Source organism: Tachypleus tridentatus, chromosome 3, assembly GCF_004210375.1.
Source record: "Tachypleus tridentatus isolate NWPU-2018 chromosome 3, ASM421037v1, whole genome shotgun sequence".
NCBI lineage: Eukaryota > Metazoa > Arthropoda > Merostomata > Xiphosura > Limulidae > Tachypleus > Tachypleus tridentatus.
The window spans coordinates 20,179,079-20,197,377 of NC_134827.1; the positions used below are offsets into that span (position 1 = coordinate 20,179,079).

The 18,299-nt window shown below is 33.5% G+C and overlaps 1 protein-coding gene across 10 annotated transcripts in view; it reads right to left on the bottom strand.

The window, feature by feature from the left end:
* The window catches only part of LOC143246494 (solute carrier family 23 member 2-like), a 173,318-nt gene extending 167,856 nt beyond the window's left edge, over positions 1 to 5,462 (bottom strand). For 7 of the 10 annotated variants that reach the window (XM_076493322.1, XM_076493314.1, XM_076493320.1 and 4 more), the window contains exons 1-3: positions 5,146 to 5,462; positions 2,353 to 2,406; positions 854 to 958 (exon numbers count right to left, since the gene is read on the bottom strand). In XM_076493322.1, the coding sequence (XP_076349437.1) occupies positions 854 to 958; positions 2,353 to 2,406; positions 5,146 to 5,148 (162 nt within the window). In that variant the 5' untranslated portion in view covers positions 5,149 to 5,462. Of the gene's footprint in view, positions 1 to 853; positions 959 to 2,352; positions 2,407 to 4,741; positions 4,832 to 5,145 lie in introns of those variants that run through there. The other 3 variants (XM_076493313.1, XM_076493312.1, XM_076493316.1) reach the window with 1 other exon arrangement.
* Between the last annotated feature and the right edge of the window lie 12,837 nt (positions 5,463 to 18,299).

Sequence of the window (18,299 nt, forward strand, 5' to 3'; positions counted from 1 at the left end):
CTGGTGTGATACACCTGTGTGTGAGCTGAGCCATTTTAACAGGAAATAAATGTGGGGAAATCCTAACTTTTCCTCAGTTAGAATATCCATTTTTGTAGAATTACATTTACAGAATATCTTGAAAAGTCTTTTCTTCACTTTTAATTGTTTGGTTATAATCCTATAATCTTTCAGTATTGTTAAATTTAAGATTATATATCTAGATATCCAAAAATGTTACATAAATACACATGCTTTCATAGGGTGTTCTAACTTTTTCACATGACTGTATCTTTAATGTATTTCCGACATACTCCGTATTTGTGTAATTCTGACCTTCATGACCAATTAAATGAGGTTAGGTTGATTATTATGATATTCCGTGTAGCTTTACATACATCAAACATTTAATTGTATATATCAACGAGCAAAGTATCATCATTCAATATCTCATGCTCCAAAAACATAAATATTTTTGTCTCAAAAACGTATTTTTCTACAGTTGAGAGTTACTGTTTCAGATCGTATCTAATATCAAAACACATAAAAAAACGTTTGTTCTGAACAAACACTTGTGCGACACGTTATAATCTTGAAGAAAAATAAATAAAAGATAAAAGTAAGCCCTCATGTAAGTGAAAATAGGAGAAAATATGAAGTTTGACTTCATTTAGACATCAAACTAATCATTAATGAGGACTAGTGGTAAGAATACTGGGTGAAAATAAGTTTTGAAAATAAAGTTCTTGACAGTTTAATGCAAAATAATAATATTAAAATAATGTAAGATATTATATAAATATATAAGGTGTAACATATTACTGACTTAGAAAATACGAATAGTAAAAGTCGACAATAAACTCCATGTTCTCACCTGAATCCCAAGTAGAATACATAGGTACCAACGAGGAACTTCATCTACAGAGTATAAGATGTCACCCTTGACTCTGTCTTCGTCTTCGATGTCCACAATAGAAACCTTCATGTTGAAAAATAACGGATGGTTTATAAGATAGATAATTGTTTGTTTCAGTACTTTCTTTATAGGGTAGTATCTAGACGTGTTTTTGTGTTATAACTAAATCTTTGTTGATATAATAATATATTATTTAGGACAAAATATAATAAATTAATGTAGGCAACTCTTACGTTTTATATTGCTACATGAATTTGGTTTAAGATTCGTATTAAGAAGTGTGTGTAATTTTGACATTTGTCCACTTCTCAGTAGCTCAGCGGTAAGTCTAAAAGTTGATAATGCTACTAGCTGGGGTTTCGATACCTGTAATGAGCTGAGTGTACCCACTAAGTGTAGACTTTTTTCTTATTCCTTTAGTGGTTGGGAACGTTGACGGGGGGTACAAGTGGTTAAGGCGTTTGACTCATTATGCAAGAGTCGCAGGTTCGATTATCAGTCGCACCAAACATACTCGATGTTTTAACAGTGGGCGCGGTATAATATTTTGTAGTATAACATTAGAGGGAAGGAAACTTATCAATACCATGTACCACCAACTCTTGGGTTTTTCTTTTACCAACGAATATTGGGATTAACTGCAATTTTATAACGCCCAACAATTGAAAAATTGATCACGTTTGTTATGACCGGAATTGAACCTGCGACCCTGATATTGAGAGTAAAGTGCCTTCACCAATGACAATGCACAACCCAGTTTTGTGTTTAATAACAAACAAGGCAACAATAGATATTACGTGATTTTTCAATAAAATTTTTATTTTGTTCATTTTTTTTACATGGAGAGAGCAATTATAACTAGCCCGATAGCAATTAGAACATAAATTAGAGTACGTAATAGAACATGTTTCATTCCACTTTGTCATGAAGAGAAGCATACGATTAGCACAACAATTAATTTATTTGTTTTCTTGAATTCATTTATAGTCAAGTTGCACTTCACTCAAACAAGCTCATTTTCACGAGGAATACAGCTAAACTGTCATAGTAATTTAACCAAGTATTACTGTAGATTTAGTGTGATGTTGAGCTAATTTTTCAGATAACTTGTAAAACCAACGTATTAAGAAACATTTTGAGAAACTACAAAATATATATATATACTGAAAAACGTTTTAAAAAATGTATTTATTCTAATATTATTGGATATTCTATAATACTCTAGTTGTTCTATTCTTATATGTTTCTTTCTTTCTGTTGTTATTTGAATTAAGCCTAAAGCTACTGAATGGGCTATATGTGTTCTGCCCACGACGGATATTGAAACCCAGTTTCTAGCGTTGTAAGTTCGCAGACATACCGCTGAGCCATTGGAGGGCTTTTTTTCTTTATAAAGTACTTATTAACCAAATTAACCTAATTCATTTGTTTCGAAATCCTTACACCAAGTCTCTTACCTTCGGCTCATCGATTTCGTTCAGCATTTCGTTTTCTACGACGTTTTGTTCTATCTATGTGTAAAGATATAGATAAATATATACACACATAAGCATTTTAATATTTAAAGTGAAAAAAATCGAAACCTATTTGGTTTCTTTCAGCTCATTCGTATTATATATATATATATAAACAAGTTACTTTTGTATTGACAGTATTCAAATTTCGGTTGTTTATTAAGAGGTGCATGCTTTAAAGCTTAGTAGCCAATCTTATTTTCATATTACCAATCTTTGGCTGTTTTTACATTGGATTAAAAAATAGGGTTCATATCATCTTTACTATTGCCGCCTTTGTCACCGACGTAGTGGTGACAGCGTTGAATGATCTACAATATGGCGGAAGTCCTACATCTACTTTTGCCAAGATGCAGCTTATTTGAACTGATCGGAAACTCCACAGCCTTAAAGGACTGCGTAGGAAGCAGGTATAACAGTGAAATCGACAAGTTCAGATGAGTAGTGGTTTCGATTTTACACGTTAATATACAAGGAGGCTTACACAACAAGAAGTTTGTACTCTACAGGGTTTGCAAGAATATGGTATTGATATCATTTTTATAAACAAAACATATCGGAATAGAAACGACGATTTCAGATTAACTGGATATACTGTTATCTCAAGCCTTAAATCAAAAAAGGAGAGGAACCGCGGTATTATACAAAAGTGACATGACGGTAACACATGATGATATCATGCCCACACATACCCATATAGTTGACTCTCAAGACATTCTTGATTTGGTAATACTTACACCAAACATTTTGCCATATATTTCTAATTTGTGCGTATTTGCTAACATAGAAAGGGATCACGACCCCGCGCATTTCGCGCTGTTCCACCGAACAACCACTTCACGTGAATCTCCTCCCCTTGTCTGTAAATTTTCACGGACAAATTTGTAAATGTTCAGCACATATCTCAACTTGTCTACCGTTGAAATAGATTTTATCACACCCTATGAGCACACGATTGATAATTTAGCGTTTCCCATAACCTCTAATAAAATCCGCAATCTCGACTGTATCCCTATGTGAGATAATATAACTTTAATTTAAGTCGTGGAAACTGACTCCCGAGATCCACTCGCACGTAACAGAAATATTCCAATTTATTATTACCCAAAACTGCCACACTAAAACAATAATTAATAGGGAAAATAACACAATAAAACCATTAATAAAACGGTAGCAAGATATTAACCAGGAAGATTTCTGCCTATCCAAAGATGAAAATAAAAAATACCAAACTATAAAGCCATTAGTGTCTCAACCGATTCTACTAAAGCAGAACTATTTACCCAATATCTTGCGTCAGCCTTCCAAATCCCAAGCCTCCTATCATTGTTCGATTCAATTGGTGGACTCGGCAGATAGCCAAATGTCGTTTTGCTCCAAGAAAACACACACACAAAATAAATCACACCTGTAACAATACAGCACTCCTGATTTCATTTGCAAAGTAAAATTAGATATCGACAAACAGGCCTTGCAAGGCCACGTGGTTAAGGCACTCGACTCATAATCTTAGTGTTATTGGTTCGAATCCCCGTCACATCAAACATGCTCACCTTTTCAGCCGTGGGAGCATTATAATGTGACGGTAAATCATGCTATTCGTTGGGAAAAAGAGTAGCTCAAGAGTTGGCGGTGGCTGATGATGATTAGCTACCTTCCCTCTAGTCTTACACTGCTAAATTAGGGACGACTAGCGCAGATATCTCTTGTGTAAGTTCAAAATAAACAAACACAAATATCGAAAAACCAAAATACACTGCCCATCACTTAAATACAGGTTACCCCCCCTGCTGGTAAACAAAAATTATAATAGTCATTCGGATAACAATTGCAGACTTACAAACTGTGACAAATTAGAAGAAAATAAGTCTCCTCAACTTGACAGGAAAACTTATGGAAAAGATAATCGCGAACAGGCTCTTATTTTATATAAAAGCCAATAAGAACCTGTTCCATTATCACAAAAGCTATCGAATGTTTTTTTAACATCAAGAAATACTGCAACTGTCATATGTTTGTGGTTAAATAATTGAAACACAGTTTCTGTTAATCTAAGTAGGTGATCACTGGGCTACATTTAGCATAATGGATTGCTGATCAAACTATATGAACTCAAAATCCCACACACAGTTATTCAGTGTATCTCAAGCTCTGCTCAATCACATAATCTAATGGTGTTACAGGTAGTGCGTAGCTCTATGTCCTAACTAAACACAGGCAATTATATTTCACCTTGCTGATAAAACAGAAAAAAGAAACTAATCCAAATAAAACTAACCCTACCACACACCGATATAAAATACACTAAATTTATAAAACTTGTCGGAGTTACCTTCTATCGATCTCTGCGCTGTAGGAATCACGTTAGCAAAATTTGAAAAATCTGTCAACCAACGTATTACTTTCCCTAGACGTATAGGAGGAACTCTCAAAGGATGCTAGGCCTATCATTACCACCACTTATAAAGCTTGTATCAGACCACTCATTGAATATTAATGCATTATCACGTGCAACATGTCAAATGACCTCATGCAAAATGTAGAAACTTTACAATACCGAGTAATCCGTATGGCATATCGTTTACCAAGGTATACTCCCTCAAACTACTTGGATTCACTACGGACATTACTAAAATCTAGTGAAATAATCCGGAATTTAGCCAAAAGATATTATCAAACAGCCAACACAAGAAACACACTAACAAAACAATTTTCAACGTCAGCCAAAATACTCACCATATGGCGCACCCATCAGTCTCATTACAAAATTCGTAGCATATAGGGTACTAACCAAATATTACCCGAAAGTTTACTAAACATCAACATTCTTAATTTTAATTTCAGTTACATAGCTCGGACACTCTCCGGAAAGATCGAGTCTGCGGAGTGACAATGGGTTTAAACGGGGTTACTTCACACAAATTCTTGACGTAGGATATGCAGATCCGAAGTCGCCCTAAAGAACCATAAGACCTGTATTGGTCGAAGATTTTGTGATAGTCACGTGCTGGAGCCTGATGTTGATCTTTTCTCCGCCGCTTGCCGATGATAGATGATAACAACAATTTGTTTGTGAATGGATGTGTCAATAATGTTCGTATTTATACACACATACGTTTTTTTTTTCTTAACATGGTTTAACCTAATATCCAATCACAAATAGGGTGAAGCAAAAGTAAATTTCTTGGCGTCCCCTTCCAGTTGAATCTGTCCAGAGCTCCTGCTAGGGGCCAGTTAAAACCTAAACCGAAATACTTGCCAGGTTTTCTGCTTCTGCCAGCCGCAATATTATGGTAAAACATAAAATCAAAAGATTCTCAATATTAATAAACATACGTTGTTTTAACAACTTGAGAAAAATTGGTAAATACATTAGGTTTTAATTTTTCATAACAATCTGTGTTTCGTACTTTTTAATTGAATAAAAGTCACTACTACGAAATGAGATGGAAGCAATTCAAATGTCAGCTCTCATGTTCTGTAAACCAACTGTGTAATATGCTACAAATTCTATAAATTAAAATTTCCTTCATAGTTACTTAATAAATGTTAGAATTCGTTATTAGTCACAGAGGTATTTTGTAAAATAACCTGTATACAATATTAGAAGAAAATGTTTAATTGATTTACATCGTATCACGTCATATGGAAATAGGAGAAAACAACAACAGTAACCACAAAAATTAAATAGATTACTCAAATCTCCTCACAATACGAAGTAAGTGCCGAAGCTGGAATGTTAATACGTTTATTGATATGTTCATGATGATGGGTTATTTCATTTTGAAAATTAACTATTTCTATGTCTTATTATTTTAGTTTTGATTATAAAAACAAGATCAAAATCTTTAATGAAAAGTTACACTAAATATACCGTGTGAAAACGATAATTTACTAAAACATAGAACAAATTAGGAAGAGGTAGAATGAAACAACTATTATATTGTAATATCAGGCAACAAATTAATTGTTGCCTTCGTAACCAATCAATAATTGTTAAGTCTGTGTACAATGCATAACGGAATGCGTTCTTATTATATTGTTTTAAACCTAGAAAATGTAGTTCTCAGGTTATTTAGAAAACGTACCTTATATCTACTAGAATACTTTTTAAATTTCACTTTTAATGTAATCAGTGACGAGTGTGGTCACCTAAAATGATTAACTTTTGAGTGAGTTGAGTTGCTAAGGTGGTAAAGGTTGTCTTCTATTTGTGTATAAATATTTCAGAAGATCATTCAAATATATTTTAAACAGATGTATCAATTGTTGTAATTGGAAGAAAAATTTGTTTGCCAGGTACAATTACTAAAATATTATTATTCCAACAATTTCCTTTATAAGGAGTTTCTTTTCTATATAAAAACTTTTTTTTATCCTTTAAACTTTGACAGCTTTACGATCAAAACATACATGATTTTATTAACCAGATGATATTTCGTAAACTTAGTTATAAAGTTTGTGTTATGCTGTTCCCGTGTTCATCGATCCAAATAGCGCTGTATTTTATCTTACTGATACTTTTGTTGATCTATTAAAAAATGTATATCAGATTCCGTGTGTGATTGTTACAAACAGAATATTTCATGTAGTGTGGGCCGGTTTCTGTTATTCGAAAACATTTATAATAATTCAGAGAACAAAGTTGTCTTACCTCGATACCTCCTCCAAGATCTAAACAAGTCACTTTTTACAACAATATGGATTCTAACATTGAATGATGGTTTTGAATTAGTGATATAAGAGGTTGTGAATATATAAATATGTATCAATATATAAGTCTATTGAACTTAACAATATTTTGTTTAATAAAGAAATTATTTAATTTATTTAAATAATTAAATAATTTCTCCTTCGAGGTTTTGAAGAAAAAATCCAAAAACATTATGTCATATGTAGCATATTCCTGACAGAGACCTAAAAATATCAGAACTTTTGACTTTTTTGTGTAAGCTAGTTAATTGAAGTTTTTAAGGGTCTTTAAACTTAATTAATGCTTAAATGTCTCTAAACATTCAATATTGATTGACAAAAATCAAACGATATTTCAATACTATTATGACTATTTGCGAAAAAAACAAGTTGGAAAAGGTTGAAATAACTTGTAAAGATATAATTTATATGTACATTGGATAGTTTATTACTGTAGTGTTATAAAACAAAAAGGGCGGGTCAAGTTATAATGTTACTTATACCACATCAAGTAAAGGTTTAATACAAGTGACTGTTCATATAGATGAATAAAACTTTCTAAAATTACCTTAAGTTCGTAAACTGGTTTGTCCCGCACAATGGTAACAAAGGACTTTTAATGTTCACTCCAAGATATAACAGGTTCAGAAGAAGATGGGTTTTGTCGAACACAGCCCTAGGTAACTGTGCATAAATGATCCTTCCAACGTAAATGTACCTGTTGAATGTACTAATAATGAGGTGCAAATGTTAGGTTGCTGCGTTCTTGAACCGTAAAGATAAGAAGTTTTTGTTTTGTTTTTGTTTTTTTGGAATTTTACATTTTAGTTCAATACATTTATGTCAACTAAAGTAAAATACCCTTGCACATTGCCCCTTTCAACAAAAATAGCGTGAGAAAGTTGTGATGTTTGTAAAAATGTTATTAAACGTCTATTGTATTGTAGTTTTATTTCAGGTCGGTTGTCATTTTTATATACACCTACTTCTGAGTTCTGTGGATGCGCATCAGGTGCACATCAGTTAACCAGGGGACAAAAAACAACGATAAAACTGAACGTATCATGTTGTATAAAGTATAAAACCACAAGATGAGGGTTGTGGGTTCTTCCAAACAGGGGGTGTTTAGAAAATCGTTTGGTTTGGAATTGAGCACAAAGTTACACAATATGCTATTTGTGCTCGAAACACGGTTTATGGCGGTGTGACTCTATAGATAAATCTCTGTGCTTCTATAAGACTGAACAGACGTTCTCCTTCAACCCCGCCTGTGAATTTCCTTATCTGCGAGGGATTGTTTGTTTCTGAATTTCGCGCAAAGCTTCACGATGGCTATCTGCGTCATCCGTCCTTAATTTAGCAGTGTAAGGAATGAGGGAAGGCAGCTAGTCATCACTACCTACCGCCAACTCTTGGGCTACTCTTTTACCAACGACTAGTGGGATAGACCATCATATAATAACGCTCCCACGGCTGAAAGGGCGAGCAGACTTTGTGTAACAGGGATTCGAATCTGCGACTCTCGGATTACAATTCGAGAACTTGGCCACCTGGCAATGCTTGGCCACGTTCATTAAATTTAGAGTAATAATGATTATATTAAAACTTCCATATGTGTCTCGAAATAAACAAGTTGATGATTGTTCAGTACTAAGGGTTGAACTGCTTGAGACCAAACAGAAGGACAGGAAGTTCTAGCTTTAAGTTGGTAAGCTTAAGACAATGATTCGGTTCCATGTCAACAAGACGATTTCGAGTTCAGGATAAAAAAACCTTTTAAAGTTGGTATCCCCATTAATTAATTGCCCAAACTGGGTAATAACTGGCGGTACATGCACAACACGTTGAGAAACACTGTCCTTGCAATGGTAACTTTGTGAGGTTGTTATCTGTCAACCATACTAAATCTATAAATGTTTTATATATTCTATGAATTGTGTCTGGTGAGCAGTCACTGTACACACCAGCGATGAGTTTAATCTAATTGATATGCTTTCTAATGGATGACTGAAGGTTTTGAATATCCTTGCTTCAAGAGAAGCGGGTGTCAAAGGTGATTCCAAAATATTCAATATTATTATTAAGTTTTATTCCTATGGCTCCTTACTTTAGTTTCATTTTCATCGGGGTTAATCAAGGGCTGGTCACACTTCTTTTTTGAAGGATTTGTTTTTTTTTTAATTTCGCACAAAGCTACTCGAGGGCTATCTTTGCTAGCCTTCCCTAATTTAGCAGTGTAAGACTAGAGGGAAGGCAGCTAGTCATCACCACCCACCGCCAACCCTTGGGCTACTCTTTTACCAACGAATAGTGGAATTGACTGTCACTTTATGACGCCCCCACGGCTGAAAGGGCGAGCATGTTTGGCGCGATTGGGATGCGAACCCGCATCCCTCAGATTACGAGTCGCACGCCTTAACACGCTTGGCCATGCCGGGCCTTTTTGAAGGAAGTTTCTGACCAATGCTGCCTTCTTAAAAACTCTCACTATTATCGACGGTTTTCTTTTAAAGTATCGGGAAGTTCTATATTTAGAAAAATAGGTGAGAAATGCACCTGTTCTGTATTTCATATCACCAGATGTCACCTCGATGAATGATAGAGAAGATATTTGAGAGTTTTACAACAGTATATGTAATTTATCAAGAACATTTTTGCCTAAAGCAAAGAAAATGTAATAACTTATATGAGGAATATTTTAACTCACGTGGCCTATTATAAATTTTCTTTTTCGACGACCCTCTACTGTTCCACTCTCATCACGAATACGAGAGAATGACAATGTAATTGACCTAAAGCCAGTATACAGCACGTGAACATATGATTAAAAAGTTTCAGTAAAACATTTATGTGAACAAGATTGCTTACAAAACCATTGTGAGTATAGGTATAGAATTACGTGTGTTTTTTTGTGATAAAAACATAACAAATGGCCCGGCATTGCCAGGTAGCTAAGGCAATTTGGGGTACGATTACCCACAGAAGACACAGCAGGTAATTTAGTGTGACTTTTTTTAAAAATAAACAAAGCTGTTAGAAGCTACACATGTAGCAATATATTTAAAGATAACTCGTTAAACACACAAATACCAAACCAGAAAAAGTTCACAATGTTTCAAGTGTTGGAAGTTCAGCATGCAGATGTGTTGAGAACCTTAATGTAAAGGTTGAAACGTTTAAAATTAAAATCCTGCCTGTACAAACACACCTACACACGTCATTCCATTTGGTTATAGCAGGTTTTAAAAGAAGCAATAAAGTTTCACCATCTTCTTTTTACAGCTTAATACGTTAGCACCCCACACACAGCAGCATGTCTGAGGACTTACTACGCTGAAAAACGGGTTTCGATACCCGTTATGGGCAGAGTACATATAGATAGCATTTTGTGTAGTTTTCTGCTAAAAACAAACAACTTCTATCGTTGCAAAAGTATTTTCTTTGAACGTAAGTTTTTGTCTTATCCCGATAATATATTTAAAAATTATGCGTCTATCTGACAAACTCGGCTGTTTAAAATAAACAGTTGAAGTGACCTCTGCTTGATCTGTCAATCCACTCAAAATTCAAGTGGTTGTATTTAGAAAACCATAATGCACTCAACAGATGAACTCCTTTATGATAAAGAATTCTAGCATTGGGTTTCAGCCAGATTTTGGGGAAAAATTACTTTCTTGAAAAGCACATGTAATCATAAACTATAATTACATCAGAATTAAACCTCATTCTGCCTCAAATTTGTAATACCCTGGAGCCAAGTAGTTCAAGAGAAACTTTACTTTAATTATTCTAAATTTATTTATCGTCTAAGCTCAAACGTATCTTCTTTTGTGTTTTTTTTTTTTTATTTACGGTTAGTAAATTGAGTATTCTTGAATTTCAACAACAAAGCCCTTGTATGAATTACGATATATTGAATTTATAATTTATTTATATTTTGTTGTTTTAAAAGAGCTAACATTAAATTAATTGTTAAATCAGAGACGGAATTTAAATGGTTCAGCAGTAGCTTTGAGGACTAATAATACTAAAACCTGAGTTTCGATACCAGTTGTCAGTAGAACATAGATATCTCATTGATACTTTGTACAGTTAACTGGAGACAAAAAAGAAAAAAAAAGATTTATGTCTCGCTATATCCATTCCAATTATCACTTTAAACACATTCAATTGAAATATACAATTGTTTTTTTTTCGTTTTAGGATTACCCGCACAGATACCCGAGGGTTTGGGGCGCTATCTGTCCCTAATTTAGCAGTGAAAGAATAGTTGAAACGTAGCTGGTCATCAACACTCACCGCTAATTCATGGGCTTCTTTTTATCAAATAAATAGTTGGATTAAAATCAACATTATAACACCCACACGGCTAAAAAGACGAGCATTTTTGGTGTTACGTGATTCGAACCCTTTATCCGAATATTACGCATCAAGTACCTTAACCTCCTGGTCATGTTGAGACTAAGTAAGAATATTCTGATGAAATATCTGCACTTTCCTGAAATTTTTATCAGTAATATTAGGCATATTGTGTCTATTGGTTCCCCTACTTTTGACATTTAAAACGAATAACTTTGGGTGTGTGCAGATTACAAGTCTGGTATTGAAAAAAAAGGCCTTATTATCATGCAGTAAACAATTTATACATATATATATATTAAAATTGTATCGTTATGTTCCTCTAAGTTGAAATTCATAATTACCTAATTAGGATGAATGTGAAAATGTATAGTGATAATTCTGAGAAAACTATTTTTGTAGTGTTAACATCTCAGGGATACGATCTAGTGTTAAATACTATGTGTTGATATGACATGTAAGTGTTAAAGGAATCTGCGTATAAGTCTTTTTTTTTGGTGTTGAAACATTAAGAATGAATCTGCGACTTTCAATCATTGAAATCAGAAACCTGATGATACGTGTTTCGTCACTTATCCACAGCCTCGATATGAAAAAGGGCAGACAAAATTTTTCTGACACTCCTTCAGAAAACTTTTTCATGAAGAGATAAATAACCTGAATGTATCTAAACTGAACTCAGTCATGATGACGGTTCACATTTTAGGCAGACTAGTCAGGCTAGAACGTTCTTTCAGAATACTGCCCTCCTAGCTCCAGCAGTTTTGGAAATGTTGCAGGTTGGAACATGATACGGAGATTATCTTACAAGTATTATAATTAGCTTTAATTGCGAAGTATTAGTGGTCGAAATAATATTATCACAAATGTTTTGTAATAAGAACGAGGCTTTATGTAATACCCAAAGTTCAGTAGTGCTTTTGATAAAGTGGTTTAAGCAAACTTCGTATTCATTGCGCTTTACAACGAAAACCAGAAACATTTGTGTGGGTTTAGAGTTTTAAAAACTATGAAATTCAAATGTATTACAATGATTTTGAAACTGAAAACTAACGGAAAATCCAAAGATGAAAAGATTACGTTAATCTTATTTATTAATTATATGTTATGTCTAATGAAGAAAGAAATTTACAAACTTTATTTACTGAAGATAACTTAAGGTTGTTGTTGTATGGTAAAGATTTGTACATCGATTATCTTAGCTGTTATTGGAAACCCTTTAGTTTATTTTTAATTTCGGTATAAAAATATTGTATTTTTGATCTAGCGTTACCGGTAAATTAAGAAGTGTACCCAATGCTGGATGTACTTGGAAGATAAACACAATATTAGTCTAAGCTCTTGCTCACATTTGTGTTGGTAAATCTTATGTTTTCGGGCAAAGAAAACAAACGAATAGAAAGTTACAGTTAATGTAAATTACAAAAAAAAACAAACACAAAATATAATTAATAAAGAATTTGAACTTGACATAGCTTCGTGGTTAGGGCTCTCGACTTGTGATGAGGATCAACATTTTATATCCTGTCTCCGAACAAGCTAGTCATATGTGGTTGCAGTTTAGGCCTGTAATCTTGCTTTTACCCAGCATAACCAGGTAGTTATAGTTCTTCATTCCCAACTGGAAGATGACTAACCAGAATCCTAGTCCCACCGAACATGCTCGTCCTTTCAACCTTAGGTGTGTTATAATATAACGATCACTCCCACTACTGATTGTAAGAGAGTATCCCAATAATTATCGGTGGGTGCTGATGGCTAGCTCCCTTTCCTTAATGTTTTACTGTTAAACTAAAGACTGCTAGCACAGATATAGCTCGTGTAGTTTTGTGTAAAATTTGAAACAAGCCAAACCATCCATGTGTAAAAATTTAAACCTAGTTGAGGTCAGTATCGTTACCTTGAAAACGGAGCATTGAACGAATTTAGTATTGGTCCAGTGCTAATTATAAATGTTATATTCAAGTCTGCTTATGTCAGAGCATTCCTTAAGTAATGTCCGATTTTAGGTTCAGAAAGAGAGAAAGGATTTCAAACGCTTTTAATGTTATTTAATCGATAATGTATGTTCCATTATTATTAATTGCTTCCTGTCAACGATTCGCAAGCTTCTCAATGTCACTTCTATAAAGTTCTTGGGTTTTTGTGAAAAACAACGTAGAGAGAGAAGTTTTGACATCTTTATGTGTTCCAAACTCTTTTCCTTCAATATAGTTCTGCAAACTTCGGAATAGATTGTAATAAAAAATTATTACCTGTCTAATGTGTTCCTCAGACACATCCATCTTCATAAGGGTTTATTTGATTAAAGATCTGAAAAAGTGGAGTTGGGTTAGTTTGTTTTGTTTGTCTGAACATTTTTATACATGTCCTACGACATATTATAGGCATTAAGGCCTTCTACAAAGATAGAAATGGTGATGCACTTTCTGTATTAAATATTCGGACATTACATGTGGGATGACCTGATAAAATAAATTAAATACGAACTTTAAACTTATTTGGTATTCTACGATTAACAGTTTGATTATTTAATGTTTTTAAATAACAACCAACTATTTAATCCCATTTTTATCTCTAAGAAGATTAAGCAAATGTTAAAGATTCATAAAAATTAATCAGATGAAATATAACGCTTGATACGCTTGGTCATGCCGGGCGGAATAAGTATATTGGAATTCAAAATAATGGTAAGTTCTCTCATCCTTGTTCATTCAAATATCAACAGCGACCTGTGAAACTTTATCATCATGTTGAAAATTAGATTCTCCAAAGGTATGGAAGAATCGGCCTTATAAAACGGAAGGAATGACAAAATATTGTTTTGTCTTAACATTTTTGTACAGTACTCTATTTTTTATTAATGTGGATTGTTTATTTTAAATTATATTTTAGCGTTTTAATAAAATATTATCATTTAATTACATAATATATTTATTATATATGTATGTAATAAATATATAATATTTTATATTATTGCGTAATATTATTATTATTACTTAACAAGACTTACGTGATGTTGAAAGAAAGTTGGTCTGATCTTTTCAAATTACGAAAAACAAAAGTTGCAATAAACATCAATATTATTTGTAACGATTTCATCTATTCATGGGAGTAGTAATGTAACTGTTTAATAGAAAAATATTTTCGTATAAATAAATAAAACTTTTTAAAGTAACCTGAAGTTCGAAATGTTAATTTGCGTGCTCCATGATGACGAAATAATTTATGAACAATTTTTAAAGTAACAGACATAGCTCTAAATGGGAATGTAGAAAACAGATACAGAACTGTATACCTTCTACACTAATATTATACTTTTAAACTGTTATAATTTCTACCAGTATTAGTGCAGCTCTTACCAGACGTCACTTTACTTATACTGAGAGCTCGATGTGTATGTTTCATGTATTACATTTTTAAAGCAAAAATAGGAAGGAAAAGCTAGAAAGATTAATACCATTGGTAGTGACAAAACTATTTCTAAGTTCTGAATTTTACCCAAGGCAACACGAAGGCAATCTTTGCTAACCGTGGTTAATTTAGCCGTGTAAGACAAGAAGAAATGCAGATTGTCCTTACCACCGACCGCCAACTCTTGGGCTGCTCTTTCGCCAACGAATAGTGAGATTGACCGATACATACGACGGCTGTTCAAAAAATACGCGGATTGACGTCATAAAACAAAATGTACTTTATTTAGAAGTTACAGGTCTGGGACTACTTCAAAGTACTCTCCTCACACACTTATCCCAACGGTGTTTCCACTTCTTGAAACAGTCCTGGTACGCTTCTTTTGTAATGTCCTCCAGCTCCTTCGTCACATTTGCCTTAATCTCGGGAATCGTCTCAAATCTTCTTCCTTTCAAGGGTCTTTTGAGTTTGGGGAACAAGAAAAAATCGCAAGGAGCAAGGTCAGGTGAGTAGGGGGGTGGGGAAGAACAGTGATCGAGTATTTGGCCAAAAACTCACGAGTTCTGAGGACTGAATTTCGCAGCAACGCGGTGCATCTTCCATTTTTTGGTCAAAATCTCGTAACAAGATTTAACTGATATCCCACACTCTTCAGCAAGCTCCCTGACAGTCAGACGTCGATTTGCTCGCACAAGGGTGTTGATTTTGTCGAAGTGTGGGCCGTCAGTTGACGTGGAAGAACGTCCAGGACGCTCATCATCTTCAATGGACTTTCGACCATTTTTAAAACGTTCATGCCACTTGAAACATGCCGTACGCTTCATAGCAACATCACCGTAAGCCGTGTTAAACATAGCGAAAGTTTCAGTCGCAGATTTTCCAAGTTTAACACAAAATTTCACAGCAAGTCGTTGCTCCTTCAGGTCATTCATTCTGAAATCCGCCAAACGAAAAAATCGCACTTCACTTAAAACCGCGTAGCTAACACAGAAATAAAGATATTTGCAATCGGGAAATGGCGTCGTAATCAGCTGATCTGTGCAAACCTAGCGACACCAAGCGGATTCCCCTGGAAGCATCTGGAGCCGCGCAATTCAAACAGTCCGCGTATTTTTTGAACATACCTCGTATATATCACCCTCCATGGCTGAAAGGAGGAGCATGGTTGGTGTGAGAGGAATTCGAACCCGATTGAGAGTCGAGCACATGGCCACGCCGGACTGATCGTAGTACCTACATATCGCCTTTTTCAACCTTTCAATAGTAAGTATAAACAATAGAAGAATGATGGTATTTTATTGTTTGGTTAAAATTAGTACAAAATTAACGTGTATATTCAACCGTTAACTGGGTAAGAATTTTGGATATTGCATCACGTTTTAAAATCTAATCTCATTCTTTGACCGATAATTTTGTTATTATTCACGTGTCAGGTACTTTTATTTTTTACGATGTGAACTCAAAATAATTTTCACCTGCATATAGTTTATCTAAACCGTAAAATAATAAATATAATTTTTCAGTGTAATTAACTCTTTTCTCACTGTTTACAGTAAGAATCGGACACGTTACAATAACTAAAGCTTTGCATTTGATGAAAGACGCATTGATATTTATGTTCCTATATAGAAATAATAAGTTTTGAAACGTTTTGTAATTTCTATTGATTAGATTTACATATTTCTTAATGACGAAATTACTTTCATTGATTTAGGTAAATCGGTTTATATTTAAAATTATTCAAACGTTCAATGTACACTACATTTAAAACAATAATGTAAAGCAAAAACTTTCTAAGTATATTTAATAAAATTATAGTTCCGATTTTCAAGTATTAAACTAATAACTTTATTGAATTATTAGTTTGAAACTAGCTGTACTTCGGGATTACACCCACAACGACCAGGATGTCAAGGAATAATAATAGGTATAAAGTTTGTCTTTGAAGCTAAAAATCCTTTATTCGTTTTTGTTACACGAGGAGTGAAACTGGTGACAGGTAGTTAAACCATCTTAAGGTTTATAGAATACAGTAATAGGTATATATGAAATACTCTGAATTATTTGTTTTCTCTTCGTTTTTGGTATTATTTTATTACGTAGTATAACTGTGTAAATATTACAAAAGTAACTGTTAATCAAACTTATGAAGGTAAAATTAAAGTCGTCTTTATTCAGTAGAAGATAGTTACTAAGTAATTTTTGCGTCTTCTTTCACAGTGTTGTCTGTGAACAACATATCAATTCATGGAAGGTGTCCAAACTAATACAGACTTATATTGACATTTCATCAAATCTTGTAAGTGGAGAGACGGTTACAGTATGTTTTTACTTTCAAGAGCTCATGTTCCAACAATTATAAACAGTTATAAAAGAATGAAAACCACTTTGTTTTACTTCAGAGAGTCAGTCGATATTGGGATTATTATTATTATTATTTTTAGGTTTAACTCTTGTAAACTTGATTCACTTGATCAAGAAAAAATATTCTGGTTGTATGTTGGACTGATAGGAATGTATTTGAACATTTTATATAGTTTAATTAAATTTATGCCGAACGGGGGGCCATAGATTGAAGGTGACGACAGTTTCAATTGATCACCTTGAGAAAAAGTATGTTCTTTCTGTGTGAAAGACGTTAAGTTTTAATTTTGTTTGTTCTTATGTACAAAGTTGCACATTCCATCTACTACACATATTGAAAGCTGATTTTTAGCTCTATAAACTGTCAGATTTAGAATTGAGTCTCTAGGACGTCTGGGTTTTACTTTATGTAACATAAAATGAATATTTTGTGAACCGAAGATGAATAGAATTGGTAAAGATTTTGTAAACAAAATTTGTTTGAAGTTCTTAAGATATATATGTAAAAATTAAAATTATAAGACGGAAAATTATCTTCAGCGAAAGACTATTAATACAGAACAATTTATTAAACAATACGAATCAACAAGAAAAACACACAGTAGTACATTGTATAAACTTTTATAAATAATGTTTCTAAATTGTCTGACGTCAACTTAAAGAAGGAATCAGTTAACTTATCGTTTTATTTCAGTTATCGTCTTATGATGTTCACATTTGTATTCTACCGGTAAGGATTTCATTCTTATTCTGGACCATTAATACAGGATACAGTAGAATCTTTATTGAGTTCTGACATGTATTTTACTTCAAAGTATTCCTGTCATGTGGTCTGACTAAGAATCAACATTTTTGTTGATGTCTTCTCATGGTCTTTACGAGTGTAAGAATGTGTTTCAGGTTTCTTTCCGTGTAAACATATGTTCATATAACCCTCCCTCAGTGGCTCATACATACATCTGAGACACTAGATACCCATAACAATCACAGAATAAATGGTCCATTGTGTACCTTAGTCATTAACCATTGCTACAGAAAGAAACGTCTAGAAAAGAGTGATA